We start from the raw sequence: 24,529 nt of genomic DNA, 5'->3' as shown, positions 1-24,529 counted from the left end.
CCAAGGGCCACAGGCAGTTTGTGAGACGACCCCCAAACTCTGAATTCAAGCCACAGTACACAGTGAAGACAGTGAAGCATGGAGGTGCAAGCATCATGATATGGGCATGTTTCTCCTACTATGGTGTTGGGCCTATTTATCGCATACCAGGGATCATGGATCAGTTTGCATATGTTAAAATACTTGAAGAGGTCATGTTGCCCTATGCTGAAGAGGACATGCCCTTGAAATGGTTGTTTCAACAAGACAATGACCCAAAACACACTAGTAAACGGGCAAAGTCTTGGTTCCAAACCAACAAAATTAATGTTATGGAGTGGCCAGCCCAATCTCCAGACCTTAATCCAATTGAGAACTTGTGGGGTGATATCAAAAATGCTGTTTCTGAAGCAAAACCAAGAAATGTGAATGAATTGTGGAATGTTGTTAAAGAATCATGGAGTGGAATAACAGCTGAGAGGTGCCACAAGTTGGTTTACTCCATGCCACACAGATGTCAAGCAGTTTTAAAAAACTGTGGTCATACAACTAAATATTAGTTTAGTGATTCACAGGATTGCTAAATCCCAGAAAAAAAAAATGTTTGTACAAAATAGTTTTGAGTTTGTACAGTCAAAGGTAGACACTGCTATTTTTTTGAACACACCCCTTTCAACTAATTGCCCAATTGCACAGCCTTAAGAGCGTGCATATCATGAATGCTGGGTCTTGTTTGTTTTCTGACAATCTACTGAACCTACTGGTAACTTGTTTGCCACGTAGCAATAAAAAATATACTAAAAACCTTGATTATTCTGGTTAGTCACATTGTACTGCTATTATTTTGAACAATACTGTATAAATGATTCGCAGTTAGAATAGCCGTGGAAATTAAATAATCGTCCTTATGTTTTTATTAAATTGTGATCACATTAGTTAGCCTACAGTTTACGTCGTAGTAAAAATATTTCATGACATGACACATTTGGTACTTGCCTAAAAAGACTGGTTTAATTATGTGTTTCAACAGATTACACTAACATTAGGTTAATTTAAAGCCTTACTCTGGAGTTGGGTCCACCTTCGCCTATGGAGAGAGAAAAATAAGTTTTCAAAATCACACACACACTGTGTATATGTGTCTGTGTGTATATATATATATGCTAGTAGTCATAACCTTATTAATAGCACGTAGGTATTTAAGCCACTGAATTCAGTGCATGGTTATCTAGTATTTGATAATAGTGTCGCTGGTGTGTTTAATAAAACTATTAGCTAAAAGTGAGTAATCCTAAATTCTTTGGAAAAGAAACAAAAAGTAGTAACATCTACTTGAATAGATAAGACAATTGGAATAACTAGTAGCTCTAATAAATAGTTAAAGTGGAAAAAGTCATGGATTTACGTTTTATTGACTGAAAAATACGTAGGCTGTTATTAATAATAACATAACAGATAGTATGTTAATACGGCTTGCCATATCAGACCCATGCTGGGGTGCGAGCCCTCTGTATTCTGAATAGATTCCATTAATTTCTCGAGACGCGTTATTACCCCCCCCCCCCCCCCCCCCCCCCCCCCCAAAAAAAAAATCCGCAACAATTTGTGAGAGGTTTCTGTGGTTTCAGATGTGAGCAATAAATACAATAGCACGTGTATTGATTGGGCTGTCACGGCCACACGGTGTTCACGTGGCTGGGGACCAAAACAATGCGGCGTCGATTACTATGGACCCTGAAGTGGAATCCGCAGAGTAAATAAAAAGCGTTAGTCACCCCTAATGGAATGGATATAATTTTAACCTTTACTACATTTAATGATCTTATAGATCTAGAAAAAGAAACAAAATACTAATGTACTGATACATACATTCATACATACAAGGACTGATACAACTAACGAATTTTGTGTTTGGAATTATTATTTTTCAATAGCACATACTGGATCGGGAATAAAATAAACATTTGATCAGTCACTGCGCTAAACTAAAGCTTCGAGTAGAATTTAATAATTAAAACCGCTACCGGCCTCTTTTCGTCGCAGCCCCAGCAGCTTGTGAAAGTAATGTAACCCTGCAGTGAAATACAGAGAGAACGTTTTTGTGAAGTTCAGGTGACATCTCGTAGCTATTCACGTCTTTTTGCAGCGTGATTTGTCTGATCATGCAATACCTGAATGAAAATCATTTTCATCGCACTCTGGCGATGCTACAAGAGGAGACAGCAGTCTCTCTCCACACAGTCGACAGCATCGAAAGCTTCATCTCCGATATCAACAACTGGCAATGGGATATAGTGCTGCTAGCAATCCAGTATCTGAAACTTCCTGACAAGCTGCTCATTGACCTTAACGAACAGGTAAAGTTTGTCATAAAAGTGTCATTACAATTAAATACTGTCATGCATATCTTAAGTGCAGAATTTGTCTTTATGCAGACTATAATACTATTCAATTTGTGTTCATACTGCTTTCTTAACGAACTGAGTGAAGCCTGGTTGTCTGTGTAGATTGTGCTGGTGTTGAGCTGGGAGCTGCTCAGTCTTTACTAAAGCAAACTGATCCCATGATCATGCTGAAGCACACTCAACCTGAGCGCTCAGTATACTCACACCTGGAGAGCCTTCTCATAAAACCATTTTTTGAGTCAGAAGAAGTAGGTGTTTTAAATCGTATAATTCAGTAACTGAATTAATGAGAGTTTTAGATGTATAAATGGCTGGGAAATACATATTGGTGATTTACCCTCTAGTGCAGGGGTTGCCACACCTTTTGGTCAGCTGTAGCCTACCCCAAATGTAAAATATTTACTTGAATTACCCTTTGAGATTTTAAGTTATTACTTTTTTTCCCCACATCAAATCTACATACACCATAATGGAAAGCAAAAACAGAACTGTCACAACTTTGTTGTAAACTGAAATACATTGATTGCATCAGTATCCAAACCCCTTAACTCATTGCTTAGCTGAAGCACCTTTACAGTCTCAAGTGTTTGATGTGACAAGCTTTGCATGTCAGCATTTGGCAATTATCTGCTATTCTTCTCCTCGCCTCTTCATCTCTCAAGCTCTGTCAGGTTGGATGAGGGCAGACACACATTTTCAGGTTTCTCCAGAAATATATGATTGGCTTTTGCTGGGCCACTCAAGGACATTCACAGAGATGTCTATAAACCACTCCTGCTGTGTGCTTATTGTCATTGTCCTGATGGATGGTAAACCTTCTGCTCAGTCTGAGGTTCTGAATGCTTTGGACTGGTTTTTTTATTAGGGATCTTTGAATGTTTTGGTTCATTGAGCTTCTCATATACTCTGATGTGTCCCTCAGTCCATGCCACTGAAAAACAGTCTCAGAGCATGAGGCTGCTACAAGCACACTTTACTTTTGGGATGGTACTTTGCAGGTGATGAGCAGTCCTGGTTGTTTCAAACATCTTCCATTATGGATAATAGAGGCTACATGCTTCTATGAACCTTCAATGCAGCAGAATATTTTCTGAACATTTCCCCATATATGTGGTTTGATGCATTCCTGTCTCTGAGCTCTAAAGGCAGTATTTATTTATTACCTCAGGGCTTGGTCTTTGCTCTAAAGTGCGTTTTCAATGGTTAGAGCTTTTATTAAGACATGTGCCTTTCCAAATCATACCCATTTATTGAATTTGCCACAGGTTAACTTCACTCAAAGTGTGGTAACATTTACAAGCAATATATTCATTTACATTTACAAATTATATATAAGATATTATTTTTATGTAACAATGATTTAGCCTTTTATTTGTCTTGCCACTGGCCTACAGGCATATCCATTGGGCAGCAGTAAAGAGAAGCGCAGGCTGGGAACCCCAGGGGATTGCAAAGGGTTGCTCAGATGTCCATAAAAATGTATAGAATATTATTTAAACGAAATGATTAAAAACATGTATATTTACAGTGGTCTAAGTTAATGCATTCTCAAGACTGCTTTGGAACAATATTTAATATCAAACAAAAACACTTGCACAACTCAGTTGATGCTCTGTAAAAATAAACTACATCCGCTGGTCCCTTAATGCTGTTTTTTTTTGGTAATCTGTCCAGGGTTGTCTTCAGAGGTGTCAAGTAACGAAGTACAAATACTTCGTTACTGTACTTAAGTAGAAATTCGGGGTATCTATACTTTACTTGAGTAATTATTTTTCAGCCGACTTTTTACTTCTACTCCTTACATTTTCACGCAAGTATCTGTACTTTCTACTCCTTACATTTAAAAAAATAGCTTCGTTACTGCTATTTCATACCGGATTGTTATCGTTCAGAGAGAGAGAAAGAAAAAAACCCTATCCAGATAAATCGCGCCATCAGGATGGAGTGAATTTGATTGTGGTTGGATGAGAAGTATACACATATACCATTCCGACACCCTATTGGTCCATACGCGATCCATCAAACCTGCACATGACACAAGTCACATCACACTGCATAGACAGTTTTGGGTTCGTTTATCAAAAAATATATTTCTTAAAAGTAGGTTGGAACCAGTAGTATCCGATCGCCTCAGAGTCAGTCCGCTTAAATTTCATATGAAACCGGCATCAGTCCGGTCTCCTCCCGTCTTTCAGCGCGCTCTTCAATCCGCCGACCACGGTGGAGCAGCGCGAGCTCAAACAGAGACAGAGGACACAAGGTGTGTGTTTACCGATAGATTGTTAGAATATCTGTATCTGTGAAGTTCTTTGTCATAAATACAGTTTACAAAAGGTCACGATCAGTCGGTTTCTCATCTAGTGTAAAGTTTTCGCTTGTCACCGCTAATCACGAAACAGCTGTTTCCTTACACTTATTTAAATATACTTCATTTAATCATACATACATAAACTACTGTGCAAAAGTCTTAGGCAGTATTTTCACTTAAAAGAATGGTGTTCGGCCAGTTATTTATATATTTTGCTGTAGAGTGTCAGTATAAAATATCAGTTTACAATTACAAACATTCATTTTGCCATCGTCAAACTGCTTGTGCATTCAAAATCGCACTAGATTATTATTAAAATTAATGGCAAACTACTGTCCTACTGACACATTGCAGCAAAAGATATAAATAACTGGCTTAAAACCCTTTTTTGGGGTGAAAACACTATTCTTTCTTTTCCATAAGACTTTTGCACAGTACTGTATTTTAAAAACGAGATTGTTGCTACTTTATAAAGAATGAGCATACAGTCATTCACAGAACTGATTTAAGACAGTGACAGACAGCACTCATCTTAACTAAATATCAGAGTGAGTGACAGAGATACAGTAGAAACATTATGTGTACTTTTGTATTAAATAATGACCCAGATTGTGAAATACATTTATTAGCCTTAGATTAAGGGAAGCACAACTTGGGAAATGAGAGCATCCAAGGTGAAAGCTATGGATTTATTTTAAATATTTGTAATGTTCTTTAATGTTATCCATATTTTTTTTTGTAGTTCTTTTTTTTTTTTTTAAGTATCGGTTCAGGCACGTTGAGGCGCCAGTACCATTTTAAAAGTATCGAAAAGGCACTGGACCCTACTTAAAAGTTATTATTTATTTCTCACTACTGGCTCATTTGCCAAATGGGTGCTTTCTCTTCGTCCTCCACAAATTAAGCTACTGTAGGTAATTGGGTAGTGAGACGTTTTAATAAATTATCGTTTGCGATTAATGACGCAAATGACAATGTTGTGATATCTAGGCTATAGAGCATCACAGTCCCACCCACAGCTGGTGCCGGAACTAAAAATTCAATGCAATTTCTGCATTGACATTTGGGGTATAAGCCATTAAAACGTAACCATACATGGTAGACTTAAAACCAGCTACGGCTGTACTAAGCGACAGTATATGCTCATATAAACGTAAAAAGATCATGGGGGCACTAACCTTGTTTTGATCTAAATGCCTTTTATTCGCGATGTCTTGGCTAAGTACTTCATTACCCACAATCCTGAACAATCCCACAGTGATGCATCTGATTGGTGGAGCTCGTATAACCGTCTGGTTAAACCCCTCGAAGGTCCGTGAAGACTGAAGATCATTAATAAAAAAATAAAATAAAATAAAAACCTGTGTTGCGTTTTTGCACGGTAGACTTATCAGTGCAATCATGATCTCCTTGGCTGCCATTGAGAGTTTTGCAGGGAGGTTGGTAACTTTAGTTAGCATTATCGTCCACTTTAGCTAGGCTACTGTAGCCTCCATATGAAATGAGTCATATCAAGCATTTTATAATGCCACTGTCAAAACAATATTTAGCCTAGACATACCTTTTTGTGCATTTACTGAACATTTGTGTAATGGCAACGACATGTGTTGACAACTGAGCAGTGATTGCAGTCAGATACAAAGCACTGCACCATTGCTGATGTTAACGTTAACCACTTTCACACACGCACACAATATAAAATACACGATGATAAAATAAAAATCAATACACAATACATATATAAAACACTATTTATTTACACGATTAATACTGAAAGAACTGCTATTACTGCACATTCACTATAGAAAATAAAATTCACTGGAGGAAAAAGTTCGCGCGAGCGGCCGTCATCAGATTTGGATGTCGCTCAAAAGGCTCGTTGCCTCGTTCGCAGTTGTGGCTTCAGTCGAATTCAATGGGGTGCAGTGGTTTATGGGATGAGTAGTTCCTGCGCTCGAAATGAAAATATGTACACAGTCTTGTACCTTTGACTTTTTTTGGATTTTGTCTTAATTTTTTCACTTGAAATGATATGTTATATGCTTATGAGTTCAGCCGTAGCTGGTTATCCTCACACATGCTCTAAAACTCTTTAGATACGGATTTTTCCAAAAGTGAATGGGAGAAATGAATGGGAAATTTACTTCCGGCACCAGAGCTCTCTCGGGCTATGGGTGGGACTGTGAAGCTCTATATCAACTTTGTAACTCGTTACCCTCCGACCACTGGACATAGCAGACGTATGTACCGAATACAAGAAGCTATCAATCAAGAAGGTATCAGGATTATGAGTTATTTTTCATTTTTCATTTTTGAATAATCACTTAGATTAATCATTCATTTTGACAGCACTATAATGTTTATTGTAAATAGTCAACCACACAAGAGTAATTGTTTCTTAGCCTGCACCAATGTTCTTGTCCATTGCCCTCACAGAGTCCTGCAGCTAAGCTTGGATGTACATTTACATTCCATTCAAGGTTATTGATGACATGCCTCTGAAGTTTGACTTTTTGCACCATAACAATACTTATTGGCAACTAGTCATCATATCTCTAGCTCTTTAATGTATTTGCATTGTACTAAAATGAGTTCATCTTCAATGGGCATATATGTGGCTGAAACAGGTAGCCTAGTGCCTCCCAAATTTTTCAACATGAACATTTTAATATAACATTATAGTCATTATGGCCTTTAGAAAATTTTTTTTTTGAGGAGGTGGGGTAGTGCACAATAGGCCCTTGTGGCACGGCCCAAGCTTTTGTTCTTAATGGCATTTTTTTCCTTACATTACTTTTACTTTTATACTTTAAGTAGTTATTTAAACCAGTACTTTTACACTTTTACTTGAGTAAAAAGCTTGAGTTGATACTTCAACTTCTACAAAAGTCTTTTTAAACCCTAGTATCAATACTTCTATTTGAGTAATGAATGCCAATACTTTTGACACCACTGGTTGTCTTGCCCTGGCAACCAAAAATACACTTCTTTTGTGACTTTTCGCAACGCTCTCGCTCTTATCAGTGAATCGCTCTGATCAGTGAATGTCTGTTGTGCTCTCAGTGCTCTGCTATACGGGAGCGCGCGCTCTTCTGGCAGAAGTGCCCTAGGACCAGAGGTGTCAAGTAACGAAGTACAAATACTTCGTTACTGTACTTAAGTAGAAATTTGGGGTATCTATACTTTACTTGAGTAATTATTTTTCAGCCGACTTTTTACTTCTACTCCTTACATTTTCACGCAAGTATCTGTACTTTCTACTCCTTACATTTTAAAAAATAGCTTCGTTACTGCTATTTCATTCCGGATTGTTATCGTTCAGAGAGAGAGAAAGAAAAAAAACCTATCCAGATAAATCGCGCCATCAGGATGGAGTGAATTTGATTGTGGTTGGATGAGATACACATATACCATTCCGACACCCTATTGGTCCATACGCGATCCATCACATCTGCACATGACACAAATTCTTTGTCATAAATACAGTTTACAAAAGGTCACGATCAGTCGGTTTCTCATCTACTGTAAAGTTTCCTTACACTTATTTAAATATACTTAATTTAATCATACGTACTTTATACATACACTGCTGTGCAAAAGTCTTAGGCAGTATTTTCACTTAAAAGAATGGTGTTCGGCCAGTTATTTATATATTTTGCTGTAGAGTGTCAGTATAAAATATCAGTTTACATTTCCAAACATTCATTTTGCCATTGTCAAACTGCTTGATTACTGCACTAGATTATTATTAAAACTAATGGCAAACTACTGTCCTACTGACACATTGCAGCAAAAGATATAAATAACTGGCTTAAAACCCTTTTTTTGGGGTGAAAACACTATTCTTTCTTTTCCATAAGACTTTTGCACAGTACTGTATTTTAAAAACGAGATTGTTGCTACTTTATAAAGAATGAGCATACAGTCATTCACAGAACTGATTTAAGACAGTGACAGACAGCACTCATCTTAACTAAATATCAGAGTGAGTGACAGAGATACAGCAGAAACATTATGTGTGGTTTTGTATTAAATAATGACCCAGATTGTGAAATACATTTATTAGCCTTAGATTAAGGGAAGCACAACTTGGGAAATGAGAGCATCCAAGGTGAAAGCTATGGATTTATTTTAAATATTTGTAATGTTCTTTAATGTTATCCATATTTTTTTTTGTAGTTCTTTTTTTTTAAAGTATCGGTTCAGGCACGTTGAGGCGCCAGTACCATTTTAAAAGTATCGAAAAGGCACTGGACCCTACTTAAAAGTTATTATTTATTTCTCACTACTGGCTCATTTGCCAAATGGGTGCTTTCTCTTCGTCCTCCACAAATTAAGCTACTGTAGGTAATTGGGTAGTGAGACGTTTTAATAAATTATCGTTTGCGATTGATGACACAAATGACAATGTTGTGATATCTAGGCTATAGAGCATCACAGTCCCACCCACAGCTGGTGCCGGAACTAAAAATTCAATGCAATTTCTGCATTAAAATTTGGGGTATAAGCCGTTAAAATGTAACCATACATGGTAGACTTAAAACCAGCTACGGCTGTACTAAGCGACAGTATATGCTCATATAAACGTAAAAAGATCATGGGGCACTAACCTTGTTTTGATCTAAATGCCTTTTATTCGCGATGTCTTGGCTAAGTACTTCATTACCCACAATCCTGAACAATCCCACAATCCCACAGTGATGCATCTGATTGGTGGAGTTCGTATAACCGTCTGGTTAAACCCCTCGAAGGCCGTGAAGACTGAAGATCATTAATAAAAAAATAAAATAAAATAAAAACCTGTGTTGCGTTTTTGCACGGTAGACTTATCAGTGCAATCATGATCTCCTTGGCTGCCATTGACAGTTTGGCAGGGAGGTTGGTAACTTTAGTTAGCATTATCGTCCACTTTAGCTAGGCTACTGTAGCCTCCATATGAAATGAGTCATATCAAGCATTTTATAATGCCACTGTCAAAACAATATTTAGCCTAGACATACCTTTTTGTGCATTTACTGAACATTTGTGTAATGGCAACGACATGTGTTGACAACTGAGCGGTACACAGTCTTGTACCTTTGACTTTTTTTGGTTTTTGTCTTAATTTTTTCACTTGAAATGATATGTTATATGCTTATGAGTTCTGCCGTAGCTGGTTATCCTCACACATGCTCTAAAACTCTTTAGATACGGATTTTTCCGAAAGTGAATGGGAGAAATGAATGGGAAAATTACTTCCGGCACCAGAGCTCTCTCGGGCTATGGGTGGGACTGTGAACTTCTATATCAACTTTGTAACTCGTTACCCCCACGAACAATGGACATAGCAGATGTACCGAATACAAGAAGCTATCAATCAAGAAGGTATCAGGATTATGAGTTATTTTTCATTTTTAGTTTTTGATTAATCACTTAGATTAATCATTCATTTTGACAGCACTATAATGTTTATTGTAAATAGTCAACCACACAAGAGTAATTGTTTCTTAGCCTGCACCAATGTTCTTGTCCATTGCCCTCACAGAGTCCTGCAGCTAAGCTTGGATGTACATTTACATTCCATTCAAGGTTATTGATGACATGCCTCTGAAGTTTGACTTTTTGCACCATAACAATACTTACTGGCAACTAGTCATCATATCTCTAGCTCTTTAATGTATTTGCATTGTACTAAAATGAGTTAATTTTCAATGGGCATATATGTGGCTGAAACAGGTAGCCTAGTGCATCCCAAACTTTTCAACATGAACATTTTAATATAACATTATAGTCATTATGGCCTTTAGAAAAATGTTTTTTTAGGAGGTGGGGTAGTGCACAATAGGCCCCTGTGGCACGGCCCAAGCTTTTGTTCTAAATGGCATTTTTTTCCTTACATTACTTTTACTTTTATACTTTAAGTAGTTTTTTAAACCAGTACTTTTACACTTTTACTTGAGTAAAAAGCTTGAGTTGATACTTCAACTTCTACAAAAGTCTTTTTAAAACCTAGTATCTATACTTCTACTTGAGTAATGAATGCCAGTATTTTTGACACCACTGCCTAGGACCCATATAAGGAAATTCCGCTCCATCTAACGTCACACAGAGCCATACTCGAAAAAAACTTTCCGAAACTTGTGACAAACCGGAAGGAGTATTTTTGGAACAGAAATACTCCTTCAAACGTACAACTTAATTTTTGAAACTTTGTCCATGTTTAGCATGGGAATCCAACTCTTTAACAGTGTAAAAAACTCAGTATGCATGAAATAGCATTTGACCCCCTCTTTAAGGGATTTGATAAGTGCACAAAACAAATGACAGCATAGAACTATTTCAGTGAACATGCTGTATCTTTGTTTTGTTTTCTTTTGTGGACAGAGCGAGATGAGTTGGACAAAACTGAAATGAATCAAGGTCTAGGTGTTCAGAGTCGTCAGGAATATTCCATCACATGCCCAGAGTGAAAGTTTCTCCCTCTCTCTCTTTCACTCTGGGCATGTGATGGAAAATATCTTTCAAAATAATTCATTTGAATTTGTGAATTGTGGTTACATTTCTAACTCTTGGTTAGGCTTCATTGTTTGAAATCAGGAAAGATGCTAAAGGAGTTTAGAGGCCATACAGCTCATATAAATGACGTCACCTTCTCACACGATGGCCAGCATATCATCAGTGCATCAGCAGATGGCACAGTAAAGGTAAGTGTTCATACTGTGGTGAACCACATATAATAGCCTATGTATTTTTATTTTTGTGGTTTGTATTTGTGCTTCACTGTGTGTGTGTTTTTTTTAGGTCTGGAGCATGAAGACAATGGATTGCACCCACACAATAAAAACCCCTGACATTCCTGTGGGTACAGACATCACTGTTAACAACGTTGTGCTTGTCCCAAAGACTACAGAGCACTTTGTAGTGTGCAATAGGACAAACACGTTTGTTGTTACAAACATTCATGGCCAGGTGAGAACAAAAATGAACCAGCAAGATACTCTGTATACTCCTCAGGATTATTCTGAAATGCAAACACTAGAGTGAACACTACAGTAACTGGCTTTCAAATGGCACATATTAACACCATTTATGAATCAGAAACCTTGATTTAAGTCTGGATTGTGCAGCAGAAGTAAAAAAAAAAAAAAAGCAGCAAACTTCCAATGCAGTTTGTGAGGTTTGCTATAAATAGCTACGCAATTATTATTCAAACCGTCTGATGGTGTATAAGGTGTACCCTGTTCAGCCGTCTCTCCCACTCTTTTCTTGATGTACTTGATGACTCACTCTCGCATGCCTTTTGGTACTCTGAAGCATGCCTTATCCATTTCCGTTGCACTTTTTGCTCTCAATCTCTTGCCCCCTCTCTGTTCCTTCCCAGGTGATGAGGAGTTTCTCTTCAGGCACAAGAGAGGGGGTGGACTTTGTTTGCTGCACATTGTCTCCATGTGGAGAGTGGATTTATTGTGTGGGAGAAGACTATATTCTGTACTGCTTCAGCACTATCACTGGCAAGCTAGAGAGAACCCTCACAGTACGGTCCGCCCTCACAGCACATGCTGCATATCCACGAGATTTGTTTTAGTCGGGTGAAGTGTGATAGGTTTACAGCTAAAGCTGTCTTCAGAACAGCTTCCAGAACAATTGGTATTTATATTCAGAACATTGGCTGTAACTCTAATTTTTCATGAGCTAAACTCAAAGATCTAAGCCTTTTCCTATGTACACAAAAGGCCTCTTTCTCGCAAATATTGTTCACAAATCTGTCTAAATCTGTGTTAGTGAGCACTTCTCCTTTGCTGAGATAATCCATCCACTTCACAGGTGTGGCATATCAAAATGCTGATCAGACAGCATGATTATTGCACAGTGTGCTTTAGGCTGGGCCACAATAAAAGGCCACTCTAAAATGTGCAGTTTTACTGTACTGGGGATCTGAAAACCTGTCAGTATCTGGTGTGACCACCATTTGCCTCACACAGTGCAATACATGTCCTTCACATAGATTTGATCAGGTTGTTGATTGTGGACTGTGGAATGTTGGTCCATTCCTCTTCAATGGCTGTGTGAAGTTGCTGGATATTGACAGGAACCGGAACACGCTGTCGTATACGCCGATCCAGAGCATCCCAAACATGCTTAATGGGTGAAATATCTGGTGAGTATGCTGCCATGCAAGAACTGGGATGTTTTCAGCTTCCAGGAATTGTGCGCAGATCCTTGCAACATGGGGCCATGCATTATCATGCTGCAATATGAGGTGATGGTCGTGGATGAATGGCACAACAATGGGCCTCAGGATCTTGTCACGGTATCTCTGTGCATTCAAAATGACATCAATAAAATGCACAGATGTTCGTTGTCCAAAACATACGTATGCCCATACCATAAACCCACCCCCACCATGGGCAACTCAATCCACAGAGTTGACATCAGCACACCGCTCACCCAACATGACACCATATACCCTGTCTGGCATCTGTCCTGTACAGTAAAAACCAAGATTCAACCATGAAGAGATCACCTCTCCAAACTGCCAGACACCATCGAATGTGAGCATTTGCCACTCAAGTCAGTTACGATGACGAACTGCAATCAGGTCAAGACCCCAATGAGGAGGACAAGCATGCAGATGACCTTCCCTTAGGTGGTTTCTGAAACTTGTTTATTAAATTCAATGCACACAGACTGAAGTAGTTTAAGTCTTTGGTTCTTTTAATTGTGATGATTTTGGCTCACTTTCAACAAAGACCCTCCAATTCATCTCAACAAATAAAAAAACTTCATAAGTAAAAAATAAATAGTTAAGTGAATTGTTGGCATTCTGGAAAGTATGTTCATTTGCTGTACATGTACTCAATAGTTGGTAGGGGCTCCTTTTGCATTAATTGCTGCCTCAATTCGGTGTGGCATGGAGGTGATCAGTTTGTGGCACTGCTGAGGTGGTTTCTTTGACAGTGCCCTTCAGCTCATCTGCATTTTTTGGTCTTTTGTTTCTTATTTTCCTCTTGACAATAGCCCATAGATTCTCTGTGGGGTTCAGGTCTGGTGAGTTTGCTGGACAGTCAAGCACACCAACACCATGGTCTTTTAACCAACATTTGGTGCTTTTGGCAGTGTGGGCAGATGCCAGATCCTGCTGGAAAATGAAACCAGCATTTTCAAAAAGCTGGTCAGCAGAAGGAAGCATTAAGAGCTCCAAAATGTATTGGTAAATGGGTGCAGCGACTTTGGTTTTCAAAAAACACAATGGACCAACATCAGCAGATGACTGCACCCCAAATCATCACAGACTGTGGAAACTTAACACTGGACTTCAATCAACTTGGGCTATGAGCTTCTCCACCCTTCCTCCAGACTCTAGGACCTTGGTTTCCAAATGAAACACAAAAACGTGAAATAAAATCTTCTTCTCCTTAGCCCAGGTAAGACTCCTCTGACGTTGTCTGTGGTTCAGGAGGGGCTTAACAAGAGGAATAAGACAACTGTAGCCAAATTCCTTGACATGTCTGTGTGTGGAGGCTCTTGATGCCTTGACCCCAGCCTCAGTGCATTCCTTGTGAAGTTCACTCAAATTCTTGAAACAATTTTGCTTGAGAATCCTCATAAGGCTGTGGTTCTCTCGGTTGGTTGTGCATATTTTTCTTCCACACTTTTTCCTTCCATTAAATTTTCTCTTAACATGCTTGGATACAGCACTCTGTGAATAGCCAGCTTATTTGGCATGAATGTTTGTGGCTCCTTGTGAAGGGTGTCAATGATTGTCTTCTGGACAACTGTCAGATCAGCAGTCTTCCCCATGATTATGTAGCATAGTGAACCAAACTGAAGCAATTTGGAAGACTCAGAAAACCTTTGCAAGTGTTTTTAGTTGATTAGCTGGGCTTTTGTTAAATGTGAGAAAAAATCCTCACAATTAAAAGAACCAAATACTTAAACTACTTCAGTCTGTGTGCACTGAATTTGAATCACAATTTGAGTTGAATTACTGAAATAAATTGAACTTTTCCACAACATTTTCATTTATTGAGATGCACATATATGTCTCTGCCTTTATACGAATGCTAGGACATTGGTTTTCCATTTAAAGGGCTCAAAAACATTCTTGTTTCTGTTGAACCTTAGCATCATGCACTGAGATGAAGGACCTCTTCGACATCTGAAACTAACTACATCCAATTTCAAAATACTAACATTGCTCTGAAGCAGGGACGGACTGGGACTAAAAAACAGCCCTGGACTTTGACTAGGCCCGGCCCAAAGCAATCGGCGCACGTAAACTCGACAATAACAACAATAACGCATGGCATGAGTGTCACAAGACTTTAATTGTGGCTCATGATACTATACCATCCAAATTATAGCAATAGCACTGATGTTGACTAGATGTTGAGCCGGAGTGGGTGTCTTTCTCTGCTCTTGGTCTAAGCTCAACCTGAATAAACAACGATGGAATGGATTTTTTTTTTTAAAACAGGTTTTATTCCAAGATGGCAAGGAATAGTTTATATAATATCCTGTTATAACATTATATTTTACAATATATTCCATGCTGTCTTAAAATGAATTTGTTACTTAATAATCTTAATTTATGCAGTTATTAATTAATTAATCTTACTGCACAGATAATAATACCACATCTAAATGAAAATACACCATTACAAATTTAACTTCTGTATTCAAAATCTTCAAAGTTTGTAATCATTAACTGTAATGTTACCAACATTTTTAAAAGTAAAAGCACAACATATTTCTTAATATTAGCTACTTCATGTGACATTTTACATCTACAATGTTGAAGTTTAGCTCTTTTAACTACTGTGATCATTAAAAATGTAGCAACCTGAATATCACTTCTTAACATCATCCCTAGCAAGTACCTTTCTTTCTCCTCTAATGTTCCATACTTGGATCTGGATCTGCCTGTGGAACACGCTCATCTTTCTGTCCCTCATCATCATCACTGGTGGCATGTTGTGCATTGCTGTCTGGCTTACTGCACTGCTGCTAATATTTAACTGCGAGGTGCTGCTGATAGAAAATATTGCTATATATTTCAGTTCGTTTGGGAAATTTAGTGGCTTCAGTATCTAAATTCCGCTTTTTTTTTTCTCTTGCCTTCTCAGCCCCACCCTTTTCTTTCCGTTTTTTTTTTTTTTTTACCCCCGGCCGCGTTATGCATATTGTTTGTTTGTTTCTATGCTTCTTTTATCTAACGTTAACATAATTCCTTCCTACTCTTCCACTTCTTATTCTTACTTGGCGGCCACGGCCAGTGCAGCTTGCCTACAACTTAAAGGTGTATTACTGCCACCTACAGTACTGGAGTGTCAAACATTTTAGCGGGGGGGGGGTGTTGTACAGGTGATGACTGCGTGCGTGGCTGGTGGTGGGCCGGCCAGTAGGCCATCCTGGAGTACCGGCTGTTCTGTGATTCTCCAGACCACACAGATGGCCAGTCCGCCCCTGCTCTGAAGCCTCTTATGGAAAACAAGGAAAAACTGCATGGATGTACTGGTCTTTTACTATTATTAAGGGCTTTATAGGATTGTCTGTGATAATATCTGCATGCAGAGTTTTAGCCCGATCGACATTAAAGCTGCAGTCGTTAACTTTTGACGCTCTAGCGGTTAATAAACAGAACTGCTTGCGTCTTGCGGAAGAACATTGTAGCCGGAGCTACTTCTCTCTGTTTATGTCTATGAAGAATCACAAAGGTACTGGGTTACTCCGCCGCGGTACCCCCGAAGCAATCTAAAATAGTCTGAATATAAACACTTATTATAGGTGCACCCTAGTGATTCAGGACAAGCTAAAAACACGGTTTGGAAAATGGATGCATGGTGTACTTGCTTATAGTATACATTTTCTACATTTTGAACACAAACAAAGTTACGGACCACAGCTCTGATTGGTTGTTTCTTAACGGGAGCGATGTATTTTCTGCAAATGGCAATAGGACATCTGGGAGGAGCCAGAGGAGCTTGATTTTTTCACAGATTATCTGTCTCATATTCTACTGTCAGGACATAATGACAGGTTTAACAAATAAGTAAAAAATATATTTTTACAAGTTACCTACTGCAGCTTTAATGTGGTAAATGTAGTTTTTTTCCCCAGACTATTCTTTCATCATATGTGAATGTATGCAATTTCTTTGATCATTTTGGCCTAAGACACATAACTTGTGTGTGCTTGCTCATAATGTGACCTCGCACTAGCCTTGGACTCAATGAGGACATTTTCACGTTTACTTGTGTACATTTAGAATTCTTATGGTACAATATTGTGTTGATTATAATGGTTTAGTGTGTTTTAACACTCAACCAAGCACATCTACTTGTACTGCATACAGGTGAACATATTATACAGTATGAAGTAATCAGCATGATTTCTTTTCGGATAATTACATTTTATTTTTTATCGAGGATATTCAAAAATGTTTTTGAATATTGGTACAACACTGCTTTAAAGGGTCTGAGTAACTTAGTGTTGGTAAATAATGTGCTGATATTGCTGCAGTTTAATTAAAATTCAAGCATGAATCATTCATGACAATCTTTTCAAGAAGATGTGTCATTAATTTAAGATGCATCATTAACAGGTTAGATTTAGGATTGCTTGATATTTGCAGTAGATCTCCAATAAATCTGTAGTCTCATCTTGATAATCAAGATGGCTTTTCTTTTTTTCTTTTTTTGGTATAAGATTCAATCCACAAGACCACAAAAATACAAAACAGACTAAACAAATAACATTGTGAGATTTATTTTATAAATACAACTACAAATGGCAGTTATTGGTCATAATTCAAATTCCACATTTTTCAATTAATCTTTAGTTAACACAGATAATCAAATATAAGACTATCTGCTAGCAAAAATTAATAACAAATGGGATAAAAGTGCATTTGCAATATCGAAAAAAAAGTGTCTTCCAAATGTATGCGGAGTAAACATTTAATTAATTTGCAAAAAAGTTTCAGTATTGTTTCAAGAAGCTCTTAAGACTGGTTTTATGCAGAGGTATGTAGATTCAATTAATTAATCAATTAAGGCTCTTTCAATTAATTTTTTTTTTTGTTATTTAGATCAAACGAATTCCTTCTAGAAGGGATATCTTCTTCGTTCCTTAAATAGCAAACAAAAACAACGTGATTTAATTTGGATAAAATCCTTGGCTATTATTTCATAGTTACGTGAAAACAGTAACATAAAAAGTTACCAGGAACTAGACTCTAAATAATATCAGCCAATGAAGCAGCTAACTAATATCAATTTCTACAAAATAAGGCTTTTAAGAGATGGATCACAGTCTGCCATCATGAACATAAGATGTTCTTCGTTGAAATGTATTTTCAACTTCGTTATTAAAGGGATACTTCACCCTAAAATGCTAATTTTGTCATTAATCACTCCAAACCCAAATCCTTTAGCTCAATTGGTATAGCACTGCGTTATCAAGCGCAAGGTTGGGGGTTCGATTCCCCGGGAACACATGATATGTAAAAATGGATAGCCTGAATGCACTGTAAGTCGCTTTGGATAAAAGCGTCTGCTAAATGCATAAATTAATTTTTTTTAATTTAATTTAAATTTAAACCCTCGAGGTTTTCATCCAAAATATCTTAAATTGTGTTTTGAAGATGAACAGGGCTTTTATGGGTTTGGAACGACATGGTGGTGAGTGAGAAATGACAACATTTTCATTTTGGGGTGGAATAACCCTTTAACCCTCTTATTAGTTCAAAATGTACTAGAAAAAACTGGCACATACTAAATTTCCAACAATATCAAGATCAGTCTTACATGTAATCCACAATTAATTGGCAATAAACAAAACACCACAAAGATCGTAATGTCTCAAACCGATGAAGAAAAATAAATTTTCTGGGATTATGGCATAACCAACTTGAACATCCCTTCTGTTTCCACTGTAACTGCTACACAAATAGCCATAGATTCTCCCTTCAGCTCAACCTCTATGACACCAGTCTCACAGCTCATTTTACGTTTATTTCACAAATTATTCAGTCAAAATTTTGGATGAGAAGTTACTTCCAAACAAATGACACAAGAGGTCGGCACTAAAAGGTCTTATTCTTGGCACAGAACTATTTGAGAGGTTAATAACGTTTTCCCTCTTGGTCCTTTTTCTTTGTGTTCCAGCAGAGGTGGCATTTGTAGAAGGGAGGGTAAGGGAACAGGAATCTCTACGAGGTTTGGCACTGCACACCTCCAGAGGGGTAAAAATCTTCCTCCTCTATATAGTGGTAATGGTGGCGTTCATGGGTCAGATCACAGTCTTCAAGGTCAGCGTAGATATAGAGGTCATCATCCATGCTGTCAGGCTCATTATTAGCCTGTTTTTCAGGTAAGTACCTTTCTAACTCCTTGAGTTTGTTTAATGGAAGGAAGTTCTCTTCAGGGAAGACAACCTTAAGAAGAAAATGAGCACAATTAGTTTATGTAATTTATTACTGTAAGTGAGAAGAGCAAGAAAATGTAGCTCAAGTGTTTATATATTTCTCTGAAATGGATAAAAAAATTCCCATTACAAATGTCTGTATACCATATTTTCCGGACTATAAGTCACACTTTTTTCCACAGTTTGGCTGGTCCTGTGACTTATAGTCAGGTGCGACTTATCAAAATTAATTTGACATGAACCGAGAGAAATGAACCAAGAGAAAACATTACCATCTACAGCCACGAGAGGGCGCTCTATGCTGGCAGCATAGACTGACTTACACTCAGGTACGACTTATTGTCTGAAAAATACGGTACTTTTTATTAAGTTTTCATTTTAGTTTATTAGCTTTAGTCATTTGAGTTCTTCACCTTAAACTAATATATATATATATATATATATATATATATATATATATATATATTTTTTTTTTATGAAATTAAAGATTTACTGGCATTGTGACAATATATAATCTATAAAAAGGAACCGTGATCGGATTGTGAGCATTATAAAGTGTAACACTCTGATTGTGAGTACTTTTCGGAATCTGATTATGTAATCCAGATTACATGTAATCAGATCATACCCAGCTCTCTCTCTCTCTCTCTCTCTCTCTCTCTCTCTCTCTCACTCTCTCTGTGTGTGCACGCTCATAAATATGTTTTACACTTAATTTTCAGAATTACTGAGAATCCAGAAAGGTCCATATTTTGATAAAAGCCATGCTAACGTTAGTTATGACTAAAACACCTCATGTTACAGTTTCAAAATAGTTTGACGATAATCAGGAAATGTTCATGGGTAAGTGGCATCGCCACACTGAAAAGGTTTTTTCAATAATTACTACTCACGCTGAAAAGGATGATGAGTTTGCCTTTCTCAAATGGCCGACGGTGCAAAGGCATTCCCTCATTCTGAACACACTTCTTATCTCCAGGTCTGATCAACTCCCCTATTAATGCAACAAAGAAAGACATTATATTTACTTTACACATCTACAGTTTATATAAAAAATAAACTGGGAAAGTCATGGCCTAGTGGTTAGAGTGTTTAACTCCTAACCCTACAGTTGTGGGTTCAAATCTCGGGCCGGCAATACCACAACTGAGGCACTGAGCTCCCAAACTGCTCCCCGGGCGCCGCAGCATAATTAACTGCCCACTGCTCCGGGTGTGTGTTCATGGTTTGTGGGTGTTCACTGCTGTGTGTGTGCACTTTGGATGGGTTAAATACAGAGCAAGAATTCGGAGTATGGGTCACCATACTTGGCTGTATGTCACTGTCACTTTAAGAGTAATGCCAGTTCTGCTATTATTAAGATTTGATTTAATAAATAGCCAAGTTTATAATTTGTAGTTTTTACTCTATTAATGGATAATTGAGAAAGACATCAAAACCAGTTACACCAAATCCAGGTAGACCAACATAAGCCTACAAGAAATGCCTGGATGTTATATAATATCACTCCTGCCACTTTCCCTCAGCCAGATCATCATTAAGAGTTGATATACTTCAAGGTTCATGACATAAACTTCCATCAGGCTGTACACAATGACTTGCTTATCCACCAGCACTGATGGTGCTAATGTTATAGAAACCTGCATGCAGTGCTCCAATATGTATGTAGGATGGTTCACCTGGATGGGATGTGATGAGTAGAGTTCTGTTGTCCAGTGTATTAATAGGTTTTTGAAAACCACATAAGGACTCTACCAACTGTAGCTCCATGTTCATGATGAGATCCTCTCCTTGTCTGAGAGGAGAAATGCTATGTTAACCATTATGTTTCATACATAATATACATATATTCTATGTTCTGTTCCCTAATTGCCTTGAGGAAGTGTGACACTAATCCTGAAATAAATTAATCTTTACTGCCATCTCCAGCACATTATCATCAATGACCCACCTCTGAAAATAACAGCCCTGCATCTTGAAAAACGAAGCCTAATATGACTTAATGTTGATTGTGACTTAATTTATTTATTTTTTTTCAGATTATGCATTTAACAAAATGAAAGTGGTCACATATGAAGTTTAAAAATAAGTATAATTTAACTTAGAATCTGTATAGTCGAACACTTAGTTTAAAACATTCAATTTCACTCTGGTACATAAAAGTTATGTACATGATAAAGAGCTTTATAGAGACAAGGTTTTTAAATAAAGTTGCCCCCCCCCCCCATTTCAAAAAAAAGTTTTCTGTCGCTCCTCTGTGTAAAACAGACAGACGTGAACTTTGTCACTGGCCATGATTCTAACCTTGAAATCAGGAATACACATAAAATAATATCTTTAGAATCAATCATACATGTGAAAATCAGTAGAGAACTGATAAAATTGTTATAACCTGGCTCAGAGAAAGACAGGAATCGTGGCAGTTTTCATATGCAGTTTCCTGGCAGGTGACACTTATACTTAATACTTCTTCACCTTACAAATGATTTTTGAAAGCAAAAATGCTACGAAATGCAGAAAATATGATGTGCTAGGCACTATTTTAAGAATCAGTACGCCAAAAAAAAAAAAAAAAACACAAGCAATGTAATCAGCACAAACTTCAGTGTTCCCAGCATTATCTAGTCATTTTAATTCAGTTCAACTTCTTACTGATGTCTACAGAGTGGTTTTACCTGGTGAAAACCGGGTGTGCTTTCTGATCTAAGACAATGATGATGTCTCCAGGTTCAAGGCCAGGCTCCTGGTCGCCCTCCCCATGGAACACTATTTTCTGTCCATCTTTCATACCTGCAATAACACATAATCAAGCATAAACAAAAGAAACAAGCTGCAGAGTACAGATGTTTTGGACTGAACCGTGCGTTTCCTGTCACTTTCTAACCTTTATCGATGTGCACCTCAAGAATCTTTTTCTGCCGTAGTATCTTTCGTCCAGCGCATGTTTTGCAGCGGTCACGGTGACCCAGTCGCTGACCTTGGCCCTGACAGCCGGCACAGACTGTTGATATCTGCTGCACCATGCCAGGGGCTAAGTGATGTAGCCTGACCTGGACACCCACCCCATGACACAAAGGACACACTTCTATAACTCCTTTACGGCCCCCACGACCTGAAGTAAAAAATAAAATAAGATCCAACTTTTGAATCCTCCCAGAAAATTCAAAACAGTATATTAGTAGTAAAATGCTTTACTATTTAAATATTTGGGATACTTTTTAGAGAAAAAAAATCATACTATTATTCAGCAAGGATGCATTAAATTTACCAAAAGTGATAGTAAATGCTCTCTATTCATCAAAGAATCATAATATATACATACATAAAATCATTAAAAAAAGTGTATATATATATATATATATATATATATATATATATATATATATATATAGAAAACATTTTCATTATTATTTTTTTAACAAAAATATTAGGCAGTACAACTTTTATGAATTTTTAAAATTATAAGATGACTGTGATCTTAAAAAAACGGAAGGAACAGCTGATAAAAAATTTAGCTTTGCCCTCACTGGAATAAGTTACATTTTAAAATATATTGAAATAGAAAAATAGTTTTTTTTTTTTTTTTTTTTTTTTTAAAGTGTATTATTACTGTTGTAAGGCAAATAAATGAAGCCTAGGTGAGCATAAGAGAAAATGTAATTCTTATGATCCCAAATTTTTCAATAGTAGTGTAAAATATATAGCAATATAGTAAAGTTCAGAAAGGACCCCTTATGCAAATATAGACACTGCAGTCAATTATTACCTTCACACTTGTCACAGATGACATTCTTCTGGACAGCAAGTTTCCTGGTTGCTCCATTATAAAGCTCCTCCAAAGGTACAGTCAACTGATGCACCACGTTCTTTCCTGTGTAGAGCAACCACAAAATTACACTGTAAGATTTATAACAAATTTATGAATTATTCAAAGTGGAATGCATCTATGTTATCCTATTAGAACATTTGATCTACTTGAAAAGAGGTAACAAATGTTAAAGATGGGAATATCTGGAATTACTAGGTTACTAAGAGGTCGGAGTCCTTTGAAAAACAAGCTGTTCTTTGGAACATTCACAAATTGTCCAGGAACAACATGGATTATTGGGCTTTGCACAAGTTGTGCAGTCTGTAGCTACTTACCTCTCCTCTCCCTGTGCATGCGTCCCCCTCCTCCAAAGAACATGTCAAAAATGTCCATGGGGGAGCCAAAACTTGGCCCTCCATTTCCTCCCTCCTTAATCGCCTTCTCACCCCCTCTGTCATACACTTCTCTCTTCTTGGCATCTGACAGAACCTCGTATGCTTGGGAGATCTGTTTGAACTGGAAATACAGAATAGTGAAGGGGACATACAAACTAAACTCAAGGACCACACTTTGAGACCACCCAGATGATCTATAAACTTCTATATACATTTCGAAATGACAAAATCACTCAAATATATTTGTGTGAAACTATTAGGGAATTTATACTTAATACTAGACACTGATAATGTATAAAATAGTGGCAGTCTTACCCTTTCCCCCTCTGTTGGGTTTTTATCTGGGTGATATTTCAATGCCAGTTTACGATAAGCCTTCTTCAGCTCTTCAGGGCTGGCGTTAGGCTTTACACCCAGCATATCATAAAAAACTGTCTCTTTCACCATAGTTGCCCTCTCAACAGGTTTATCTAACCAAAAGAAGAAAAAAAAACAACCTTGACAGTTGGATAATTATTTCATTAGTGTTAACCGTGTTAGAATTACTCTGAAGCTTGCCCATATTTTCAGTCACATTATATAATAGCACGGTTAGTAGAAATCAATTACATTATATCATAATAAAATGCACTCAGATTTAATTAGACCAACCGTTTTAAAAACAGTTTTGTGTAAATGGATTTCAAAATAACGCTAAATTAAATATCAAGCCATACGATGTCTGTTACTAAAAGGCGGCATTTGAGATCAAAACAACCGAAAAGAAACAAAACAGAGAAAACAACCACGTGATCCTCCATAGCATTTTATTTTTATAAATCGTAAAGTACCGTGAAAGATGGTGAAATCCCTTCTCGTCTTATGACTCCGTGTACCACCAAACAAGAGACTTCCAGAATCTTCCAGCGGCGCTCTGCATCTTCTTCTTGTGGAGCGTTATTGAACTTTGACTGCAGTGCGACCTGTTTCTGCCACCTACTGTACGTAGTGACGTACGACAGGCAATGACGAGCAGCCGTTTAAGTAACGTGTTTCCGTCGACAGCAAGCTAATTTTATAAGCATTTTTTTATAATTATCCCTGGTCTACAGATCTTTCATCTGTATTACTTATATGAATCACTAGCGCTTAGTTCACAAATTAAGTTTCATATTCACTAATAATATACAAAAATAAAATTTACTTTACTGTAGTGTTGCGTGTTTCTTGAATTCATTAAAGTTATCTC

At 37.4% G+C, this 24,529-nt stretch overlaps 2 protein-coding genes across 3 annotated transcripts; one reads left to right on the top strand and one right to left on the bottom strand.

The window, feature by feature from the left end:
- The first annotated feature begins 1,706 nt into the window (after positions 1-1,706).
- Positions 1,707-12,352, top strand: LOC127948375 (WD40 repeat-containing protein SMU1-like). The gene is made up of 7 exons (XM_052544804.1): positions 1,707-1,732; positions 2,126-2,375; positions 2,504-2,632; positions 3,779-3,840; positions 11,246-11,375; positions 11,473-11,640; positions 12,053-12,352. Exons 1-7 carry the CDS (start codon positions 1,707-1,709, stop codon positions 12,254-12,256), a joined length of 969 nt encoding a protein of 322 aa, XP_052400764.1. The 3' UTR covers positions 12,257-12,352.
- Positions 12,353-18,666: 6,314 nt separating this feature from the next.
- Positions 18,667-24,300, bottom strand: LOC127949359 (dnaJ homolog subfamily A member 1). 2 transcript variants are annotated; one of them, XM_052546472.1, is made up of 9 exons: positions 24,132-24,300; positions 23,617-23,771; positions 23,242-23,422; positions 22,865-22,969; positions 21,983-22,210; positions 21,774-21,888; positions 20,778-20,893; positions 19,992-20,092; positions 18,667-19,108 (listed from the first exon to the last, which is right to left on the bottom strand). In XM_052546472.1, exons 2-9 carry the CDS (start codon positions 23,746-23,748, stop codon positions 18,884-18,886), a joined length of 1,203 nt encoding a protein of 400 aa, XP_052402432.1. In that variant the 5' UTR covers positions 23,749-23,771; positions 24,132-24,300; the 3' UTR covers positions 18,667-18,883. The 2 variants fall into 2 exon arrangements, 1 of the variants encoding a protein (XP_052402432.1); XR_008152291.1 differs by lacking the exon at positions 20,778-20,893 and having other exon boundaries at positions 18,959-19,108.
- Between the last annotated feature and the right edge of the window lie 229 nt (positions 24,301-24,529).

The sequence above is a fragment of the Carassius gibelio genome, chromosome B1 (assembly GCF_023724105.1).
Source record: "Carassius gibelio isolate Cgi1373 ecotype wild population from Czech Republic chromosome B1, carGib1.2-hapl.c, whole genome shotgun sequence".
Taxonomy (NCBI): Eukaryota; Metazoa; Chordata; class Actinopteri; order Cypriniformes; family Cyprinidae; genus Carassius; species Carassius gibelio.
Note: the sequence above shows the minus strand (reverse complement) of the source record. Positions and strands in the feature narration are given on the sequence as shown.

Coding starts and splice junctions, on each gene's coding strand:
- LOC127949359 (XM_052546472.1), bottom strand. CDS start 23,748: ATGGTGAAAGAGACAGTTTTTTATGATATGCTGGGTGTAAAGCCTAAC. Junction 21,889..21,982: donor TGAGGTGCACATCGATAAAG/GTTAGAAAGTGA, acceptor GTGTTATTGCAG/GTATGAAAGATGGACAGAAA. Junction 20,093..20,777: donor ACTCATCACATCCCATCCAG/GTGAACCATCCT, acceptor TTGCATTAATAG/GGGAGTTGATCAGACCTGGA.
- LOC127948375 (XM_052544804.1), top strand. CDS start 1,707: ATGGACCCTGAAGTGGAATCCGCAGA. Junction 2,376..2,503: donor TGTCATTACAATTAAATACT/GTCATGCATATC, acceptor GCTGGTGTTGAG/CTGGGAGCTGCTCAGTCTTT. Junction 11,641..12,052: donor TTACAAACATTCATGGCCAG/GTGAGAACAAAA, acceptor GTTCCTTCCCAG/GTGATGAGGAGTTTCTCTTC.